A 17907-nucleotide genomic window follows, 5' to 3' on the forward strand; every position below is an offset into this window, starting at 1 on the left:
GGTCGGACGGTTCCTCCTGCAGGTCCTGATGGGTCCGGGCTATGTGTGGCCGCGATTCTCTCAGGCAGATGGTGGAGGTGGTGGCTGGTAGGGGTGCTTGTGGTTTTGTTGGGTCCCGCGGATTGTTAGAGACCTGCTCCTCGTGCGCCTGGAGAGGACCTCGGGGATGGCCGTTCTCCTCTGGACCCTGACTGGGCCAGGTTCTGCTTGGTTTGCTGAGTTTCACACCCACACGTAGGTGAGGAGTGGGGTGGGGTGGACGTTGGCCTGGAGTGGTCCCAGGGCCGACAGGCAGTCCTGGGAATTCGGAAGGGAGCCAGGACAGCATCTTTCTCAGCCCTGCTTGCACGCCTGTGTGGTGTGCACTGGGGGAGAGGGCCCTAACCTCACCCTTACCCTCTTTCCCTCTGATAGCATCCTACCTAACCTTAGCAGAAATCACAACCAGGAGATTGAAAATCCACCGGTTTTATACAGATTTCATTAGATATACATGCACTGTGTCTGTGTGTGTCTGTGTGTGTGTGTGTGTGTGTTTCTATGCAGTATTTTCACATTTGAAGATCATATAATCACCCCCACCATCAGACACAGTGTTGTACCATCACTGCCAGGCTCCCACACCCACCCCTTTAGACCACACTCCCCCGTACTCTCACCCCTCATCCCTGACAACCACCTATCACTTCTCCATCTCTAGTCTCAGCTATGCCGAGAACGTATATCAATGGAGTCACGCACCGTGTCACTCTCCCAGAGGGACTTTCTCAGACGGCGTAATTCCCTTGCAGCCCAAGCAAGCTGCTGGGATGTCACTGATTCGGTCCTTTCTACTGAGGATGACGCTGTACGGTGTGGACGTCCAGGTTGCTTAACCATTTAGCTGGGTTGTGCGAAGGTCTTTAACTACACATTCAATATCTTCAATAGATAGAGAGCTACTCTGGTTATATATTTCTTCTTGAGTGGGTTTGGCAGTTTGTTTCTGTCAAGGAATTTGTCCATTTTATTTAGGTTGTCAAATTTGTGGACATAAAGTTGTTCATAATGTCCTTATTATACTTGCAGTGTCTGTAGTATCTCTAATGATGTCACATGATACTGGGGACTAGTGTCGTCTCTCTTTCTTTTGCTGGTCAGTATGGATAAAGATTTATCAATGTGTTTGATCTTTTCAAGGAAACAGCATTGGGTATCCCATTTCTTTTTTCCCATTTCATTGCTTTCCTCACTGATCTTTGGCATTGTCTTTCTGCTCTGAGCTTTATTCGCATCCTAGCTTCTTAAAGTAGAAGGTAAGGTCATTTATTTAAGAACTTTTTTGTTTTCTTTATTATTATTATTTTCATTTTATTTTAAGTAGTTTTATTTTTGTTTTGTTTCGTTAATCCTCGCCTGAGGATATTTTTGCCCCATTGATTTTTAGAGAGAGAGTGTAAGGGTGGGGAGAGACACACAGAGAGAAACATCGACGTGAGAGAGAAACATCCATTTGTTGTCTCCTGCAAGCACTCCTCCTGGGGCCCGGAGAAGCCTGCAACCGAGGTGAATACCCTTGACCAGAATCAAACCTGTGACCCTTCAGTCCACGAGCTGACGCTCTAACCACAGAGCCAAACTGGCTAGGACTGAACTTTCTTGTCTTCTGAAAAGGACATCAGTACTCTAAATTCCCCCCTTAGTATTGCTTTAGCAGCATGCCACACATTTTGACATGTGTTTAATTTTTGTGTAGTTCAAATATTTTCTAATTTTCCCTCTCATTCTCCTTTGATCTACATGCTCTTTACAAGTCGGTCTTATTTTTGAATATTTGGGGGCTTCACATAATCTTTTTAATACTGAGGTTCTAATTTAATTACATTGTGATGAGAGACCATGCACTGTGTAATTTAAATTCTTTTACATTTGTTGAGACATGTTTTACAGCCCACAATGTGGTCTATCTTAGTAAGTGTGGTCTATACTGGTCCCGGTTTTTCATACACTTAAAAAGAATGGTTATTCTATTCTCAACAAAATATTAGCCAGTGAGATACAACAATACATTAAAAGAATTATGTACCATGACCAAGTGGGATTCATCCCAGGGATGCAAGAATGGCTCAACACCCATAAATCAATTACTGCAATATATCCCACTCAAAAATAAAGGATAAAAGCCATATGATCATCTCAATAGATGCAGAAAAAGCATTTGACACACTCCAACACCCTTTTATGATAACAACTCTGAACAGAGTGGGTGTAAAAGTAACATATCCCAGCATAATAAAGGCCGTACATGACAAACCCACAGCTAATATTACACGCAGTGGTGGGAAGCTGAAAGCCTTTCCTCCAAGATCAGGAGCAAGACAAGGACGCCCACTATCACCACTTCCATTCAACATTGTCCTGGAAGTTCTAGCCACAGCAATCGGGCGAGACAGAGAAATAAAAGGCAGAATTGAACCATGACTTCCTGGTTCATAGGTCAATACTCAGCCACTGAGCCACGCCAGCTGGGCAAGACATTACGTTTTTAAACTGAGCTACATGCAAATGGAGATTTTTTTTTTTTTAGTAAATCTTTATTGTTCAGATTATTACATTTGTTCCTCTTTTTTTCCCCCCATAGCTCCCCTCCACCCAGTTCCCACCCCACCCTCTGCCCTTACCCCCCCACTGTCCTCATCCCTAGGTGCACAATTTTTGTCCAGTCTCTTCCCACATCTCCCACACCCCTTTCCCCACCAAGAATAGTGAGTCCATTCCCTTTCTATGTCCCTGATTCTATTATAATCACCAGTTCATTCTGTTCATCAGATTATTTATTCACTTGATTCTTAGATTCACTTGTTGATAGATGCATATTTGTTGTTCATAATTAGTATATTTACCTTTTTCTTCTTCCTCTTCTTAAAGGATACCTTTCAGCATTTCATATAATACTGGTTTGGTGGTGATGAACTCCTTTAGCTTTTCCTTGTCTGTGAAGCTCTTTATCTGACCTTTAATTCTGAATGATAGCTTTGCTGGATAAAGTAATCTTGGTTGTAGGTTCTTGGCATTCATCACTTTGAATATTTCTTGCCACTCCCTTCTGGCCTGCAAAGTTTCTGTTGAGAAATCAGCTGACAATTGTGTGGGTATTCCCTTGTAGGTAACTGAGTTTCTTTCTCTTGCTTCTTTTAAGATTCTCTCTTTGTCTTTTGCTCTTGGCATTTTAATTATGATGTATCTTGGTGTGGTCCTCTTTGGATTCCTTTTGTTTGGGGTTCTCTGCACTTCTTGGACTTGTAAGTCTATTTCTTTCACCAAGTAGGGGAAGTTTTCTGTCATTATTTCTTCAAATGCGTTTTCAATATCTTGGTCTCTCTCATCTTCTGGCACCCCTATAATTCTGATGTTGGTACGCTTGAAGCTGTCCCAGAGGCTCCTTACACTATCCTCATATTTTTGGATTCTTTTTTCATTTTGCTTTTCTGGTTGGGTGTTTTTTTCTCTTTGCATTTCAAATCTTTGCCTTGATTCTTGCGCTCCTCTGGTCTGCTGTTGGGAGTCTGTATAATATTCGTTATTTCAGTCTGTGTATGCTTAATTTCTAGTTGGTTCTTTATCACAACATCGAGGGTCTCATTAGATTTCTTGAGGATCTCAAAAACTTTATCGGCGGCTTCTAGACAGTTCTTGAGAGACCTTAAAAGTGTGGTTCTGAACTCAATATCCTCCATTGACAGTTTTGTCCTGTTTCTTTGTCTCTGCATTTTTTTATGTTTTCTTGGTGCACCCCCTAGTGGTCTTTGTGCGCAGTCTTGTTGTAGTTAAGCCTTGATTGTTGTAGTTAATAGTAGGGGGATTTGACCTACTGGCTGTGAGAATCAGCTGTGTCTGCAGTGGGAAAACTTCTGTCCTCTAGGGAGGTGCTAATCTAGCCTTTGCCTGAGGCTATCCGGCAAATGGCTCTGCACAGGGCTTGGGCGGGGCTGGTCGCACGGGATCAACAGAGCGGGTGGAGGGAGCAGTGATGGCTGCTCTCAGTCCCGTCCCCAGAGACTCTGCCTCTCAGAGTCCCAGCAACCACTGCAAACCTCAGAGAGAAAGCTGCCCTCTCGTTCCGACCAATGCCAGACAGTCCCGCTTCTCCTGTTTGAGTCTGGGTCCCTAGAAACTCGCCCAGAACTGGAGCACAGAATCTGAGACTCCCTCCCGATTGAAAACGACAACCGCGCCCTCAGCCGCCAGCCCACTCCGCGCGTACCTCCGCACCTTTGTATTTTCCGCACTGCGCCTCCTCTGAGTCTCGTATGCTGTTCTCTTTCCTTCTAGTTGAAGAATTTCCCCTCAGCCAGTCTTCCTGTGGTTCTGGGTGATGTCCGTTCTGTCTTTTAGTTATATATTTAAAGTGGTTGTTCGAGGCAGCTAACTCCGGTGTTTCGGAGAAATTTTTGCCAGAATCTTCTTAGAACAGATTGGAGTAATTTACAGGCAACAAGAAGCTGGTGTGAATTTTTCACGTATCATGTACAAGAATATTGATCTACTATTGGGTCATAGCTAAACTGGTCATGTTTTCTTTCTCCCTCCCTCTCTTTCTTTTCTTTTTTTTTAAAAAATATATTTTTTATTGAGTTCAGAGAGGACGGGAAAGGAAGAGAGATAGAAACATCAATAATGAGAAAGAATCATAGATTGGCTGCCTCCTGCACACCCCCCACTCGGGATGAAGCCCACCACCCTGCAACCCTGTCATGCGCCCTGACCGGGAATTGAACCATGACCTCCTGGTTCATAGGTCGACGCTCAACCCCTGAGCCACACTGGCCCCGCCCTCTCTTTCTTTATAAGAGCAGTGGTTGACTTTTCAGTGTGGGTTCTCTACGGAGCAGATGCCAGCAGGATAGCTCTGCCAGGGATTGATTGCAGGCATGTCCATGAGAGAGTAAGGAGGAGCTGAGCAGGTGGGAGGAGCCAAGCAGGTGAAGGGAGCCCAAGTGGCTGAGACTCAGCTGCCTTCTTTGAGTGGATGCGGAGAACAGAAGACCGGGTGAGCAGCACCTCAGACCACGACATAGCTCTGAGAAGGCCTCCAACAGGCAGGGGTTCCTGGGGCAAAGGGGCCTGTGAGAGGAGACGTGTGCCCTGCAGGTCCCCTGCTGTGCTTGGTCAGTGGCCGAGAGTAGCCTGGGTGGAGCTGAGGTGCATGAGGGATGGTGCCTGAGTGTACACCAACCACGCTCTCATGGGGGTTTCTCCTGAGGGACTTCCGGTGGTGCCCACAGGGACAGCCTAGTGTCCCTTTGATAAGCAGCAGCTGACTGTGAAGGAAACACTGTGTTCACCACCCCCAGGACCCCACACCAGGAGGGAGGGCCATGGGGTGCCAAGGAGGAGAGGGCAGGTGTGGGAGTGGGTTCCAGCAGCACTAGGCCCCCAGAGGCCTTATGATCAACCATACGTGCATGTGGAGGTGCTAGGCAAGCATAGGGTGGCTGTTCCATGGCCATGCCACACTTGGACTTCTGGCTTTTTCTGGTTCTCTTTTCCCATGAAAGGTCACAGGAGGTTATGTCAGGAGTCCGGGGGACCTGTGCATGCACCCTGCTCCTCAGCCCCCACCACAGTGCACTAGGATCAGGTCAGAAAACGTGAGTAAGTATATGGTATAAGGAAGGAAAGTTTATCAACCAGATGAGCATGTCCTTTCACAGGACTGACAAGGTGCAGGAATTGGAGCAGGTTGAGGAGAGAGGGGAGAACTTGGACCCAATTTGATGACTTACCAATAAATGATATAAACTAGATGAAATGAACAAGTACTCAGGAACAAAAGAACTGCAAAATTAATATTCTGAAAACTGCAAAGCATTGTTTTTATGTCAAAGAAGTTCTAAATCAGTGAGAAATATCCCATGTTCATGGATCAGAAGACAACATTGCTAAGAAGGCAACACTCCCCGATCTATCTGCATATCTGTGCAGTCCTCCTCAGAGCCCAAGCTGACTTCTTAGTAAAGGTTGACAAGTTGATTTTACAATTCATATGGAGTTACAAGGAGTGAATAGCCGAAACAATCTTGAAAAAGAACAAATTTGGAAGACTCACACTTCCCAATTTCAAAATTTACTACAAAGCTACAGGAATCAAGACAGTGTGGTGCTGGCATAAGGACAGACAATATTGATTTATCAATGAAATAAAATTGAAAGTCCAGAAATAAACCCATACATGTATGGCTGACTGACTTCAACAAGGTGCCAAGACCATTCAATGGGAAAAGAATAGTCTCTTCAACAAATGGGGTTGGGACAACTGGAAATCCATAGGCAAAAAGAAAGAAATTGGACCCCTACCTTATACCATACCCAAAAAATTAACTCAAATTGGCCAAAGACCTAAATATAAGAGGTAAAGCTATAAAACTCTTAAAAGAAAGCATTGGGGTAAATTTTCATGACCTCAGATTTGGTGCTAGATTCTAAGATATGACACTAAAAATATAAGCAAGAAAGGAAAACTAAGATAAATCTGACTCTACCAAAATTAAAAGGTGGTTTTGTGCTTCAAAGGCACTACCAAGAAAGTGAGAAGACAACCAACAGAACAGGAGAAAATATGTGCTAATCATATGTGATAGGTGACTTTATCTAGAATATATAAATTCATATAACTCACTAATAAAAAAGGAAAATAACTAAAATAACACAATGAAACACTGGGCAAAGGGCCCTTGCCAGGTGGCTCAGTTGGCTGGAGCATCGTCCCTTTCACCAGAAGGTTTTGGGCTTGATTCCCAGTTGGAGCACATACCTAGGTTGCAGGTTCAATCCCCAGCCACACTTATGGAAGAGCAAGGACTTGGACTTGTAAACTGAAAGGGTTTGTCACACGCCTAGGAAGTGCGTTGTCTTGGAACCCACAGTACAGGAGGCAACCGATCGACGTTACTCTCTCACATTGATGCCTCTCGTTTCTCTCTTTCAAAATCAATAAAAACATATCATTGGATGAGGATTAAAAAACAACAACTGGGTGAAGGATTTGAAAAGACATTTCTCAAAAAAAAGATACACAAATTCACACGTGAAAAACACGCAACATCATTATTCATCAGGGAAATGCAAATCAAAGCCTCAATGCAATACTGTTTCAGGCGCATGAGGACGGCTAGAATACAAAAGTCAGACAATAACAAGTGTTGACGAGGATGTGGAGAAACCGCAACCCCCAGTCACTGCCGGTGGGAGTGTAAGATGGCTCAGCTGCCTCAGGAAGCAATCCGCCTGTTCCTCCAAGTGAATCATAGAGTCACCATGAGCCAGCAATCCCACTCCCAGGTGTGTAAGCTCCAAAATAAAGATGTTTGTCCACACAAAACCATGTACCTGAATGTTCATAGCAGCATTACTCACGGCAGCCAACAGGGAGAAAGAACATAAGTGTCTGTCAACCCATGAGTGGATAAACAAATTGTAGTGCGTCTGTACCGATGAATATGATTTGGTCATAAAAAGGAATGATGCGCTGACATGTGCTACAATATGTTCGGTATTGAGCACAGACTCCACGGAAGAAGCTCTATGTTATGTGATTCCATTTATATGAAATGTCTAGACCAGGCAAACCTATGGGTACAGAAAGTAAGTGAGTTGTCAGGGAGCAGGTCAGAGCTAAATATTGCAGAGCTTGTTTTGGGGGTGATGAGCATGTCCAAATTCACAGTGATGAGGGTTGGTCCTGCCAGTTCCATGTACTACACATCACTGAATTGTGACTGTAAATGGTGAAATGTGTGGTATGTTTATCGGGTCTCCATCAGGCTGTTAAAAAGGACTGGGCACGGCAAGAAGTGAAAAGATGAAGCAGAGCCAGTCCTCGGGGGAGCCACAGTAGGAGCCCTCCACAGAGAGGAATTCTTGCTTCCAAATATAGGAGTCACATTGAAGAAAGTAGCTGACAAGACAGAGACTTTATCCTGGGGCTGGAATTCATATAAAAAAAGAAGAAAATCGAAATGACAGGACTGAAAACACATTGGCTGCGATAGGAAACTCAGCAGTTGGGTGTGACAGCCGATTCGATGGAGCGAAAGGAGAGAGGTTAGTGAGCAGAAGTCCCGGGAAAGATCAGACAGGATCACAGTCCACAGACAAAACCCACAAGGAGGATCACAGTGATGGCAGAGCAAGGACTTGGGCTTGTCAACAGAAAGGGCTTGTCACACACCTAGGAAGCGCGGTGCCTTGGAACCCACAGGGAACGGCGGGAGGTGCCACATCCCTCTCTGGGGCTCCCAGCCCAGCAGGGAGGAGGCGGTGCTAGCTGGGTGTGGGGTGGACGGACCGCAAGGCACAGGTAATCAGGCCCCCAAAGGGTAAGTTTTGTTAGTTTACAGTTTACTTTTCCTGTTAAATGATGTCAAACTCAAAACTCTAAGCAGCATTTCCAGCCGAGCCTTTGACAGTTTAGCACACCAGGAAAATTAGAACGGCAAGAACTGCTAATACAAACCCTGAGCAAATGGCCGCACCGGCTCTGCCTGCCCACTCCAAGTGACGGGGACCTCGCTACCCATCAAGGCCGGCACGCTGACCCCAACGGCCTGGGAGACCTTGATCAGTGCCTCCTGCCCCTGAGTCAGCCGTGCCCTTCGCACGCTGCACTGAGGACATCCACTGTCCTAACACGCAGATGAGAAGCGTCACTGACCTTAGGGGGGAGAGGGGGAGCTTTCAAGGTTACAACGATGGAAAATTCTTCAGGGAAGAGGTCACATCTGACGAAAATCCTCGAAGCAGGGAAGCTCATGGCGTGGGGGCTGGAGAGCTGGAGTCCCAGAGCTCCTTGAACCCGTGTCACGCTGATGCCGCTCTCAGCGCCATTCGGAGGGACCGCCTCTGCCAGGATGTCCAGGGGGCGCAGATCTGTGTCAAGGAAATCACAGGCGGGTTATGCCAGGATGTTTACAGGGCAGCCGTGTGGCTGGCTGGGTCTCAGATGGTACAGAATCCTTGCAAGGACCCCAAGGGCTGGTATCGCGATTATCGCCAGTTAACCACCCACCTGGGCCTGCCGGTGACCTCTCCTGCCCACCCCCACGACCTGGCTGTGCTGGCTGTGTTGAGGGACAAGTCCCAGCCCTGGCCCCCAGGAGTGCATGGTCCCACAGGGGACAGGCTCACACACATAAGGCATCTGGGGCTGAGAGATGAGAGGTCAAGCCTGGCATCCCTGGTGCCCTCAGCAGTGCCACATCGCCAACCAGACATGGGGGCACAACAGTGGTCCCTGAAGCTGAGACTGACAGAGTGAGGAGCCACAGCCACGCCAGGCTCCTCCGTCCCAGGCAGTTTACAGGCACTGGCTGGTCTGTCCCCCTGCACATACCTAGAGTAGGCGCTCTTTTCCTGCCTGTACCAGAACCGATGCCACCACTCCCTGCTGGCATGATGAACAGCGTTTTCTAGGTCCCGGTGTTCCCTCGGGCCATCCCAGCTCATCTTGCCGTGCCCAGCCCAGGCTGGCATACCAGGGGGTGTGATTCCATCCCTGCCCGGAGGAAACCCTCCTCAGGCCTCTCCTCCGTGAATGTGGGCAAGGACACAGGTGACCAGTCAGAGAGGACAGCTTCGCCGTCGCCCTGCACTGGGCATGAGGCACACGCTGCCCACTGCAGTCATGTTGGACCAGACTTCAGGAGCTGGGCAGACACGTGTCCCTGCAAAGCACAATGGCCCATGGATGATCCAGAAATCCCAGGGACACCTGCCCTTAGGGGTCGAAGCAGTGACCTTTCTTGGGCTGTTGCCCAAAAGGGCCATGGAGAGTCTTGGGTTCATTTCCAGCCATTTTTGTAGGAAGCACAGAGTCAGGCAGCAGTGCCAGTGGGAATGGTGGGCAGCAGTTGATACTGGAGAAAGGGGCTGTGAGGCCGAGGGTCTGAACTATAAGCCAGATGTGGGGGGGGGGGGGGATGGAAATCTTATCCTTCCATTCTCTTTAAAATCAGTGGAAAAAATATCCCCAGTGAGGATTAACCACACACACAAAAAAATCCCTCACAAAAAAGCATTTCATGAAATCCAACACCATTCTTGATAGAATCTCTCAGCAATAAAAGGGAACTTCCAGCCTGAGAAAGCTGAACTAGAAAACACTGCAGCTAACAGGGTCCGTACGGGAAAGACTAAATGTGTTCCCAAGTTCAGGCACGTGTGAGTGCACGTGCACGTGCCTCCTTGCCCTGTCCACGGGGAGGGCCTGGGAGAAGCGACACGCTAGCAGCAGTGACACACCTGGCTCCAGACCTTGGTCTCTACACGCCATCCTCCACTAAAAGGGACCAGCGGTCCTTGGAGAAGTGGTTGGTTCCAGGGAGGGGACAGGGGAAACTCCAGGTGAGCTCGCACCAGAACGTGAGACGTCAGGGAGGGTGGCAGGCCCAAGGGGCCCAAGAGCCAAACGAAGAAGCCCCCGATGGTCCAAGTTGGAATGATTCGAGCAACAAAAATAGAAAATGGTAACGTTGCCATAAACTCAATAAAATAAGTACTTTTTAGTCCATATTGAAATAAATAACAACAAATAAGCAAATGGAGGAGAAGGGACCACTCTTTCTTAGAGAAGAATTTTAGCCAGGAAATGGCGATGGATGGAGGAGGGGGAAAATCACCATGAGAGCGCTGCAGGGACTGGCTGCACGCAGTCCCCAGGCGAACAACGCAGCCCCTGAGCCGAGGTTTCAGTAGAAACCACGTATTTGCAAAGTCTTAAAAAAAATCTCCCCCCATAGGTACTAATTACAAAGGGGAAAATGGTCACGTTCCCAGAGATAAGACACGTGGACAGCCTGCACCTCTGCTTCACCGGACACATGACTTCTGTGAGATTCTGCCCCCAAATACAGCAGCCCCAGACGAATTGTGAGAGCACATCAGACAAACCCAACTTGAGGGACTTCTACAATCCACCCAACCGGCGCTCCTCGGAAGTGTCAAGGTCATAGTGCCAAGGGCACTGAGCAAGTGTCCCAGGCAGGAGAAGAAGGAGGCCTGACAAGTGCCATGCGGGGTTAGGGAACGGAGGGAGGGCGTTCGTGGGCAACCGGCGACTCGAATACAGTCAGCCCTTTAGTGAACACCAGTGTGGTTTCTAAAATTTGGTAATTGACCTATGGCTATGTACGATGGCGACACCAGAGGAAGCTGGGCGAGGGGTATAGGTAAATTCTCTGTCCTCTTTTTATGATTATTTGATAAAATAAACTTTAAAAAAATCATCCCAGGAGCTCAAGCCATTTGTGGACAAGCAGAAGTCAGGTGCGTGCTACCTGCACCCCATCCTTTACCTGCCGCAGACCCAAAGCCCCAAGAAAGGAGACCCACTCAGCCTCTCCTTCCACCCCTGACCCTGGCACTGTGTCACCCCAACTTTGACCATCGGGGGGTACTTGTGATGGGTTGAATCGCATCCCCAAGTGTTGCCACACCCCCTCCCCGAGGACCTGCGAATGTGACCTTATCGGGCAACAGGGTCTTTGCAGATACAGTCAAGTTCAAATGAGGTCCTAATCCGGTATGGCTGATGTCCTTCCGAAAAGGGGAATTTGGACAGAGAGGCACGCACGGACAAGGCCTTGTGAACACGGAGGCGGAGATCCGGGTGCTGCTTCTACAAGCCAAGGAACCCAAAGATGGCCGGCGGCCACCAGAAGCTGGGGGAGAGCACGGGGGCAGGCGCTCCCTCACAGCCTCAGAACCAGCCCTTTAGGACTGACTGTTATTTATTTCAATACAGCCTCAGAACCACCGGGACCGGGGCTGCCGCCTCCGGACTGTGACAAATGCGTTCCCGCGGTGCGAGGCCCGCTGTCTGCGGCGCGTGGTACGCAGCCCCAGGACACCGATACAGTGTCGCGTGCACATTATGACTCACACTGTCTTTGTTTAGAAACTAAATACACCTCCAACCACAAGGCACACGACCTGGTTCCGCCCGCAGGGCAGCAACCTCGGGGCTCCCCCGACCAGGGGCCAGATCTAGCCGCCCACACACCTGGGCTCTGCCTGGGCCCCCAGTGATCCCGCTAACACATCAAGACAAGATTTATTTCCAGGACGATAAACAGGTAAACGCACCCCACGCCAAGGTAAAGAGTCCTGTGAGCTGAGCAATGCCTCCTGGGAAGAAAACATCTGCTGCTGATTCTCCAGGAGCCACTCTCACTGTCAACAAGGAAGGGACGCGTGAGCCTGCTGCTGGGACAACACACACAGCCAGGCAGGGGCATAAAAGCTGGACGGCCCTCAGCATCCCACACATTCACACACTCACTCACACGCTCACACGCTCACGCCCTCCTCCAGCCCCACTGCCCCACCATGGCCGCATCCGCCCTGTCCGTCTGCTCCAGTGACCTGAGCTACAGCAGCCGTGCCTGCCTGCCCGGGTCCTGTGACTCTTGTACTGAATCTTCCTGGCAGGCGGATGACTGTCCAGAGAGCTGCTGTGAGCCTTCCTGCTGTGCCCCTACCTGCTGTGCCCCCACCTGCTGTGTCCCCAGCTGCTGCCAGCCCTCCTGCTGCACCCCCAGCTGCTGTGTCCCCAGCTGCTGCAAGCCCACCTGCTGTGTCCCCACCTGCTGTGCTCCAGCCTCATGCCTGACCCTTGTCTGTGCCCCAGTGAGCTGTGTGTCCAGCCCCTGCTGCCAGGTGGCCTGTGGATACAGCCCCTGCCAATCAGCCTGCACCAGCTCCTGCACGCCCTCATGCTGCCAGCAGCCTAGCTGCCAGCCCTCCTGCTGCACCTCCTGCAGTGTGCCAGTCTGCTGTAAACGGGTGTGCCGCAGGCCTATCTGTTCTAGGGCCACTTTCTGCCCAGCCCCCTTGTGCTGCTACGGACCCTCCTCCTACTTCTCATCCTGCTATCGGCCTTCCTCCTGCACCTCGTCCTGCTACAGGTCCTCGTCCTGCGTGTCCCTCACCTGCCGCCCGGTGTGCAGGCCTGCCTGCTGCGTGCCTGTCCCCTCCTGCTGTGGCCCCGCCTTCTCCTGCCGGCCCAGCTGCTACCGCCCATCCTCCTGCTTCTGCCGCCCTGTGTGCTGCCGCCCAGCCTGCTGAGTCCCTGCCTTGGCCAGAAGTCCTGCTGCTGGCTGGGCACATCCCCCAGGGCCAGCCTGGCTCAGGTCCCACCGCAGGACTGTGGCTCTCCCAGCCACCCCTCATCCAGTCCCAACCCATGTCAGGAGGCTGCCCCCATCTGGAAGCTGACTCCCCATCCTGAAATGCTCCAGCACTTAGACCTGGTGGACTGCTGGTCCAGCCTGCTGCTGAGCTGGACACATGGAAGAACTAAAGGACCAGACTCAATGCAATGGCTCTTAAGGGGTTCCTGGGAAGTCTTCATGGCAGTGCCCCTTACACGTCTCCCACCCTCCTGAGGACCAGCTCAGCCTCCATCAGTCTCCAACCCTGATGCACTTTAGTAAACTGACCAATAAACACCCCCTGAATTGAGCTCTGCACTGTTGTCCTTGTGTCCTCATTGTCATTTCTCAGTTAGATTGCACGTCTACTTTCTCCTTTGCACACGGCACTCTGCCAGCCAGCAGGACCCTGTGGTTTCCTGTGGCTCCCAGGTTTCCCAGCTGGGCAGTAGAGGGTGGAGCAGGCGTCACAGTCCTTTGGCCATTTGGGGCCATCTTGAATACATCCTTCACCCTGCTGTCCTATTACTCACTGAATACTAGTAGTTCTTTTTCTTGATCTTACTTTGTGACGTCTCTACAGACGTATTTACCACGGGGTCTGTGCAAGCCATGGAGCCTTGGGTGGAATGGGGGTTGGTGACATCTCTCATGGAGCCCAGAGCCCCTAAAAGTTAGGCTGTGGTTTCTGATGTCTCTCCAGGACCCACTGTTAGGGTCTCCAGGATCCATTCCTCCTCGGAGAATGTTGGCTGCATGGCCCAGTCCTTGGGGAAGTAGGTATGTCTCAGGTTGAGCTTGAATTTAGCTAGAGTATTTCCCAGAGAGGAAGCAGACAGACTCAGCTCCAGAGCCAGGAAAGAATGTGAGGAGTCAAAGAGGGAAGCAAGGGATTGGATTAGAAGAGAAACAGAGTCCTCCCACCCTAAGTAATTAGAAAATGAGATGGAAGATATAAGAAGCCAGGTTTCAGACATTGGACAGCTGACAGTACAGGACTCAGGTCCCCGAGAGAAGGGAGACAAAGGAAGGAGCCCTGTGTTTAATTTCCCAATTGGACAATTTATACATATCCCTCTGTTGATGATTTCTGATTCTATTGTGGTCAAACAACATTCTCTGTATGATTTCAGTACTATTAAACATATTGAGGCAACCCTCGTGCACTGCTGGCGGGAATGCAGATTGGTGCAGCCACTGTGTAAAACAGTATGGAGTTTCCTCAAAAAACTAAAAGTAGAACTCCCATTTGACCCAATGATCCCACTTCTAGGAATATATCCCAAGAGACTAGAAACACCAATCAGAAAGGATATATGCATCCTTTGTTCATAGCAGCACAATTTATCATACGTAAGATTTGGAAACAGCCTAAGTCCCCATCAGCCAGATGAGTGGATTAAAAACTGTGGTACATCTACACAATGGAATACTACCTGCTATAAAAAGGAAGGAACTCTTACCATTTGCAACAGCATGGATGGAACTGGAGAGCATTATGCTAAGCAAAATAAGTCAGTCAGAGAAGGATAAATATCACATGATCTCACTCATTTGTGGAATATAATGAACAACATAAACTGATGAACAAAAACAGATCCAGAGACAGAGAAGCATCGATCATATGCTCAAACCTCAGAGGGAAGGTAGGGGAGGGTGGGGGTAAAGGGGAGAGATCAACCAAAGGACTTGTATGCATGCATATAAGCATCATAACCAATAGACACAGACACCAGGGGGGTGAGGGCATGAGCAGGGTGTGTGTGTGTGGGGGGGCAATGGGGGGGATAAGGACACATATGTAATACCTTAATCAATAAAAAAATAAATATATATATTGAGTCTTGTTTAATTGCTCTGGCTCGCTGCTGAGAGTTTCCAGACTGCAGCACATGGAGGGTCACTAATAGTGTGGAGGTTTTACAGAATAGGAATCAGAGTTCATGGAGAATGAGGCAGCATTCAGCAGTATTATGGTTTTATTTTATTGAATTCCAGCATTCAATAAAATATCAGTAGACACATGAAGAAGAGGAAAATGTCACTCATAACCAAGAGATAAAACAGTTTATAGAAACAAAACCACAGACATAGTTGATGGAATTAGCAGACAAGGTAGCTAAAACAGCCACTATACATATGTTCAGGATTTAAAGAAAAACATGAACATAATGGGGAGAGAAATGGAAGCTACAAAAGAAAATTAAACAGAATTCCAAACATTGAAAAATATAACATTAGCAATAAAAAATTAGAAGAACGAACCTTAAAGTAGTTTAGATACTGCAAAAGAAAAGAGCAGTAACCCTGAAGACATAGCCATAGAAATTATCCAAATCAGAGGACAGTGAGAAAAAAATAAAAACTTTACAGAGCCTCAGTGAACTGGGAAACAATATTAAGTGGTCCAATATAAACACATCTGGCGCATCTAAAAAAAAAAAAAAGGTGGGGGAGAGGGCAAAAGATATTTTAGGAGATAATAGCCAAATATTTTTTAATTTGATGAAATTGATAAATATACAGAAAATTTAAAAAACACTGTAATTAACCTGACCTAATTGATATTTATAAAAAAATACCATATAAAAACACTCACCAAAATATATCATATGCTAGGCCATTAAACAAGTCTCAATATATTTAATAGGTATGAAATCATACAGAGAATGTTGTTTGACCACAACAGAATCAGAAATCAGTAATAGAAAGTTATCTGGAAAATTGTCTAATATTAGAAAATTAAACAACAAACATCAAATTAATCCTTGAGTCAAAGAAGAAATCACAAGAAAAGTAGGAAATATTTTGAATAAAATTAAAATAAACTTTGTGGAATGCAGCTAACACGGTGTATAGGGGAAATGTACTGCTTTAATAATGTATATTTAAAAAGAAGGGAGGATTGAGATCAATTATTTAAGTTTCTACTGTAAGAAGCTATAAAAAGAAGTATAAATTGAATCCAAAAATAAGTAGAGGGAAGAAAATAATCAAGAAGTGTAGAAATCTACCAAATGGAGACATGAACGGACAAGAGAGAAAATCAATAAGCCAAATTTGTTTTTTGGAAAAGATCAATAAAATGGATACATTCTTGCTTTATCAGTCAGGTAAAAAGAGAACAGAAATAAATTACTAATATCGTGAATGGAAGAAAAGGCTCACAAGCACAGATCCCATTGGCTAAGGAATAAAAGGATGAAAGCAAACACGTTATGCTGATACATTCAACAACTCGGATGAAGTAGGCAAATAACTGGAACGATATAAATGGTAAAATCTAATAGAAGATGAAGTAGAAAACCTGGGTAGCCCTCTGCCAATCGAAGAAATTGAATTCATGGTTAAAACCTTTCCCACAGAGAAGACATCGAGCCCAAATACCTTGACTACTGAAAATCCTAAGGAAGAAATAGACACACACACACAAAAAAAGCCACGAAATTCAAGTGAATTTTGCAAGGTTACAGGATACAAGGTCAATCAATATACAAAAGCCAATTGTATTTTTACCAAACAACAATAAATAGTCAAAAATGAAAAAAAATCTTACTATGAATTAAAACATTAAAAAGGAAATAGGAGCTCTAGCCTGTTTGTTTCAGTGGATAGAGCATTGGTCTGCAGGCTGAAGGGTCCCGGGTTTGATTCCAGTCAAGGGCATATGCTGGGGTATCGGGCTTGATCTCCAGTGGGAGGCTTGCAGGAGGCAGCCGATCGGTGATTCTCTCTCATCACTGATGTTTCTATCGCTCTCTCTCTCTCTAGATCTAGATTAGCCAACCAATTTGGAAAAAGAAAAACAGAATTGGAGGACTTACATTGCTTGATTTCAGCACTTAATTTAAAGCTACATTGATTAAGACAGTGTGTTATTAGCATAATAATAAACATGTTTATTATTGGTGTAAGAATAAACATAGAAGAATAAAGTAGATGAAAAAGTGCAGAAATAGATCTTCTATATACACGGTTAATAGATTTTTTGGCAAGGGTAATTCAGTGGAGAAAGAATAATCTTAACAAATGATACTGGAACAACTCACAATATATTAAAAAATTAACTTGAAAAAATTTAACTTGAAATGGATCATAGAGCTAAGCATGAAAGTTAAAACTGTAAAATATTTAGAAGTAAGCATAGGACAAAATCTGTGTGACCTTAGGTTTAGGCAAAGATTTCTTAGCTAGAACCATTGAAGAAAACATGACCAATTGAATTTAATCAAAATTAAAGATGTCAGCTCTTATTAAAGCACTGTTAAGAAGATGAAAAGGCTAGTCACAGATAGAGAGATTTTCAATTTATGAATATGACACATGCCTGGTGTCCAGACTATATGAATAACACTCACAAGTTAGTAATAAGGACAAACAATCTGATTTTGTACAAATGGGCAGAGGTTTGGAGCAGGCACTGCACTGAGGAAGACATACTAGGACAAAGGGCAAACAAGCACACGAGATAATCGCCATTATTAGTCATCAGGGGAATAAAAATACCACGACCCACCCTGCACCCACCACGTGACCAGCAATGCCGCCCGAGGCATTTACCCAAGAGAAATGAAAACACGCTGAGTGCAGGTGTTCACAGTGGCTTCATTCAGAATCCCCATAACCTGGAGACAACCCAAATATTCAACAGGTGAGTGGGTCAACTGTGGTACATCCATTCAATAAAGCTCAACTCAGCCGTTAAAAAGGAATCACCTGT

General features: G+C 46.8%; 2 protein-coding genes across 2 annotated transcripts in view; one reads left to right on the forward strand and one right to left on the reverse strand.

Annotated features, from left to right (window-relative positions):
- The window catches only part of TSPEAR (thrombospondin type laminin G domain and EAR repeats), a 55192-nt gene extending 42208 nt beyond the window's left edge, over window positions 1-12984 (reverse strand). Inside the window, exons 1-2 of the mRNA XM_059686680.1 lie at window positions 12895-12984; window positions 8693-8907 (exon numbers count right to left, since the gene is read on the reverse strand). Coding sequence (XP_059542663.1) covers window positions 8693-8907; window positions 12895-12901 — 222 coding nt within the window. The 5' untranslated portion in view covers window positions 12902-12984. The remainder of the gene's footprint in view (window positions 1-8692; window positions 8908-12894) is intronic.
- Window positions 11999-13220, forward strand: LOC132229965 (keratin-associated protein 10-12-like). Its single transcript, XM_059686679.1, has 2 exons — window positions 11999-12544; window positions 12635-13220. The coding sequence occupies exons 1-2, from the start codon at window positions 12364-12366 to the stop codon at window positions 13099-13101; spliced, it is 648 nt and encodes a 215-aa protein (XP_059542662.1). The 5' UTR covers window positions 11999-12363; the 3' UTR covers window positions 13102-13220.
- The last annotated feature ends 4687 nt before the right edge of the window (window positions 13221-17907 follow it).

The sequence above is a fragment of the Myotis daubentonii genome, chromosome 3, assembly GCF_963259705.1.
Source record: "Myotis daubentonii chromosome 3, mMyoDau2.1, whole genome shotgun sequence".
In the NCBI taxonomy this organism is placed as follows: Eukaryota; Metazoa; Chordata; class Mammalia; order Chiroptera; family Vespertilionidae; genus Myotis; species Myotis daubentonii.

What these genes read in the sequence shown, in the direction of transcription:
- LOC132229965 (XM_059686679.1), top strand. Translation starts at nt 12,364, where the DNA reads ATGGCCGCATCCGCCCTGTCCGTCTGCTCCAGTGACCTGAGCTACAGC. An exon ending in CCCCACCTGCTGTGTCCCCA is followed by an intron (nt 12,545 to 12,634) that starts GCTGCTGCCAGC and finishes GCTGTGCTCCAG; the next exon opens with CCTCATGCCTGACCCTTGTC.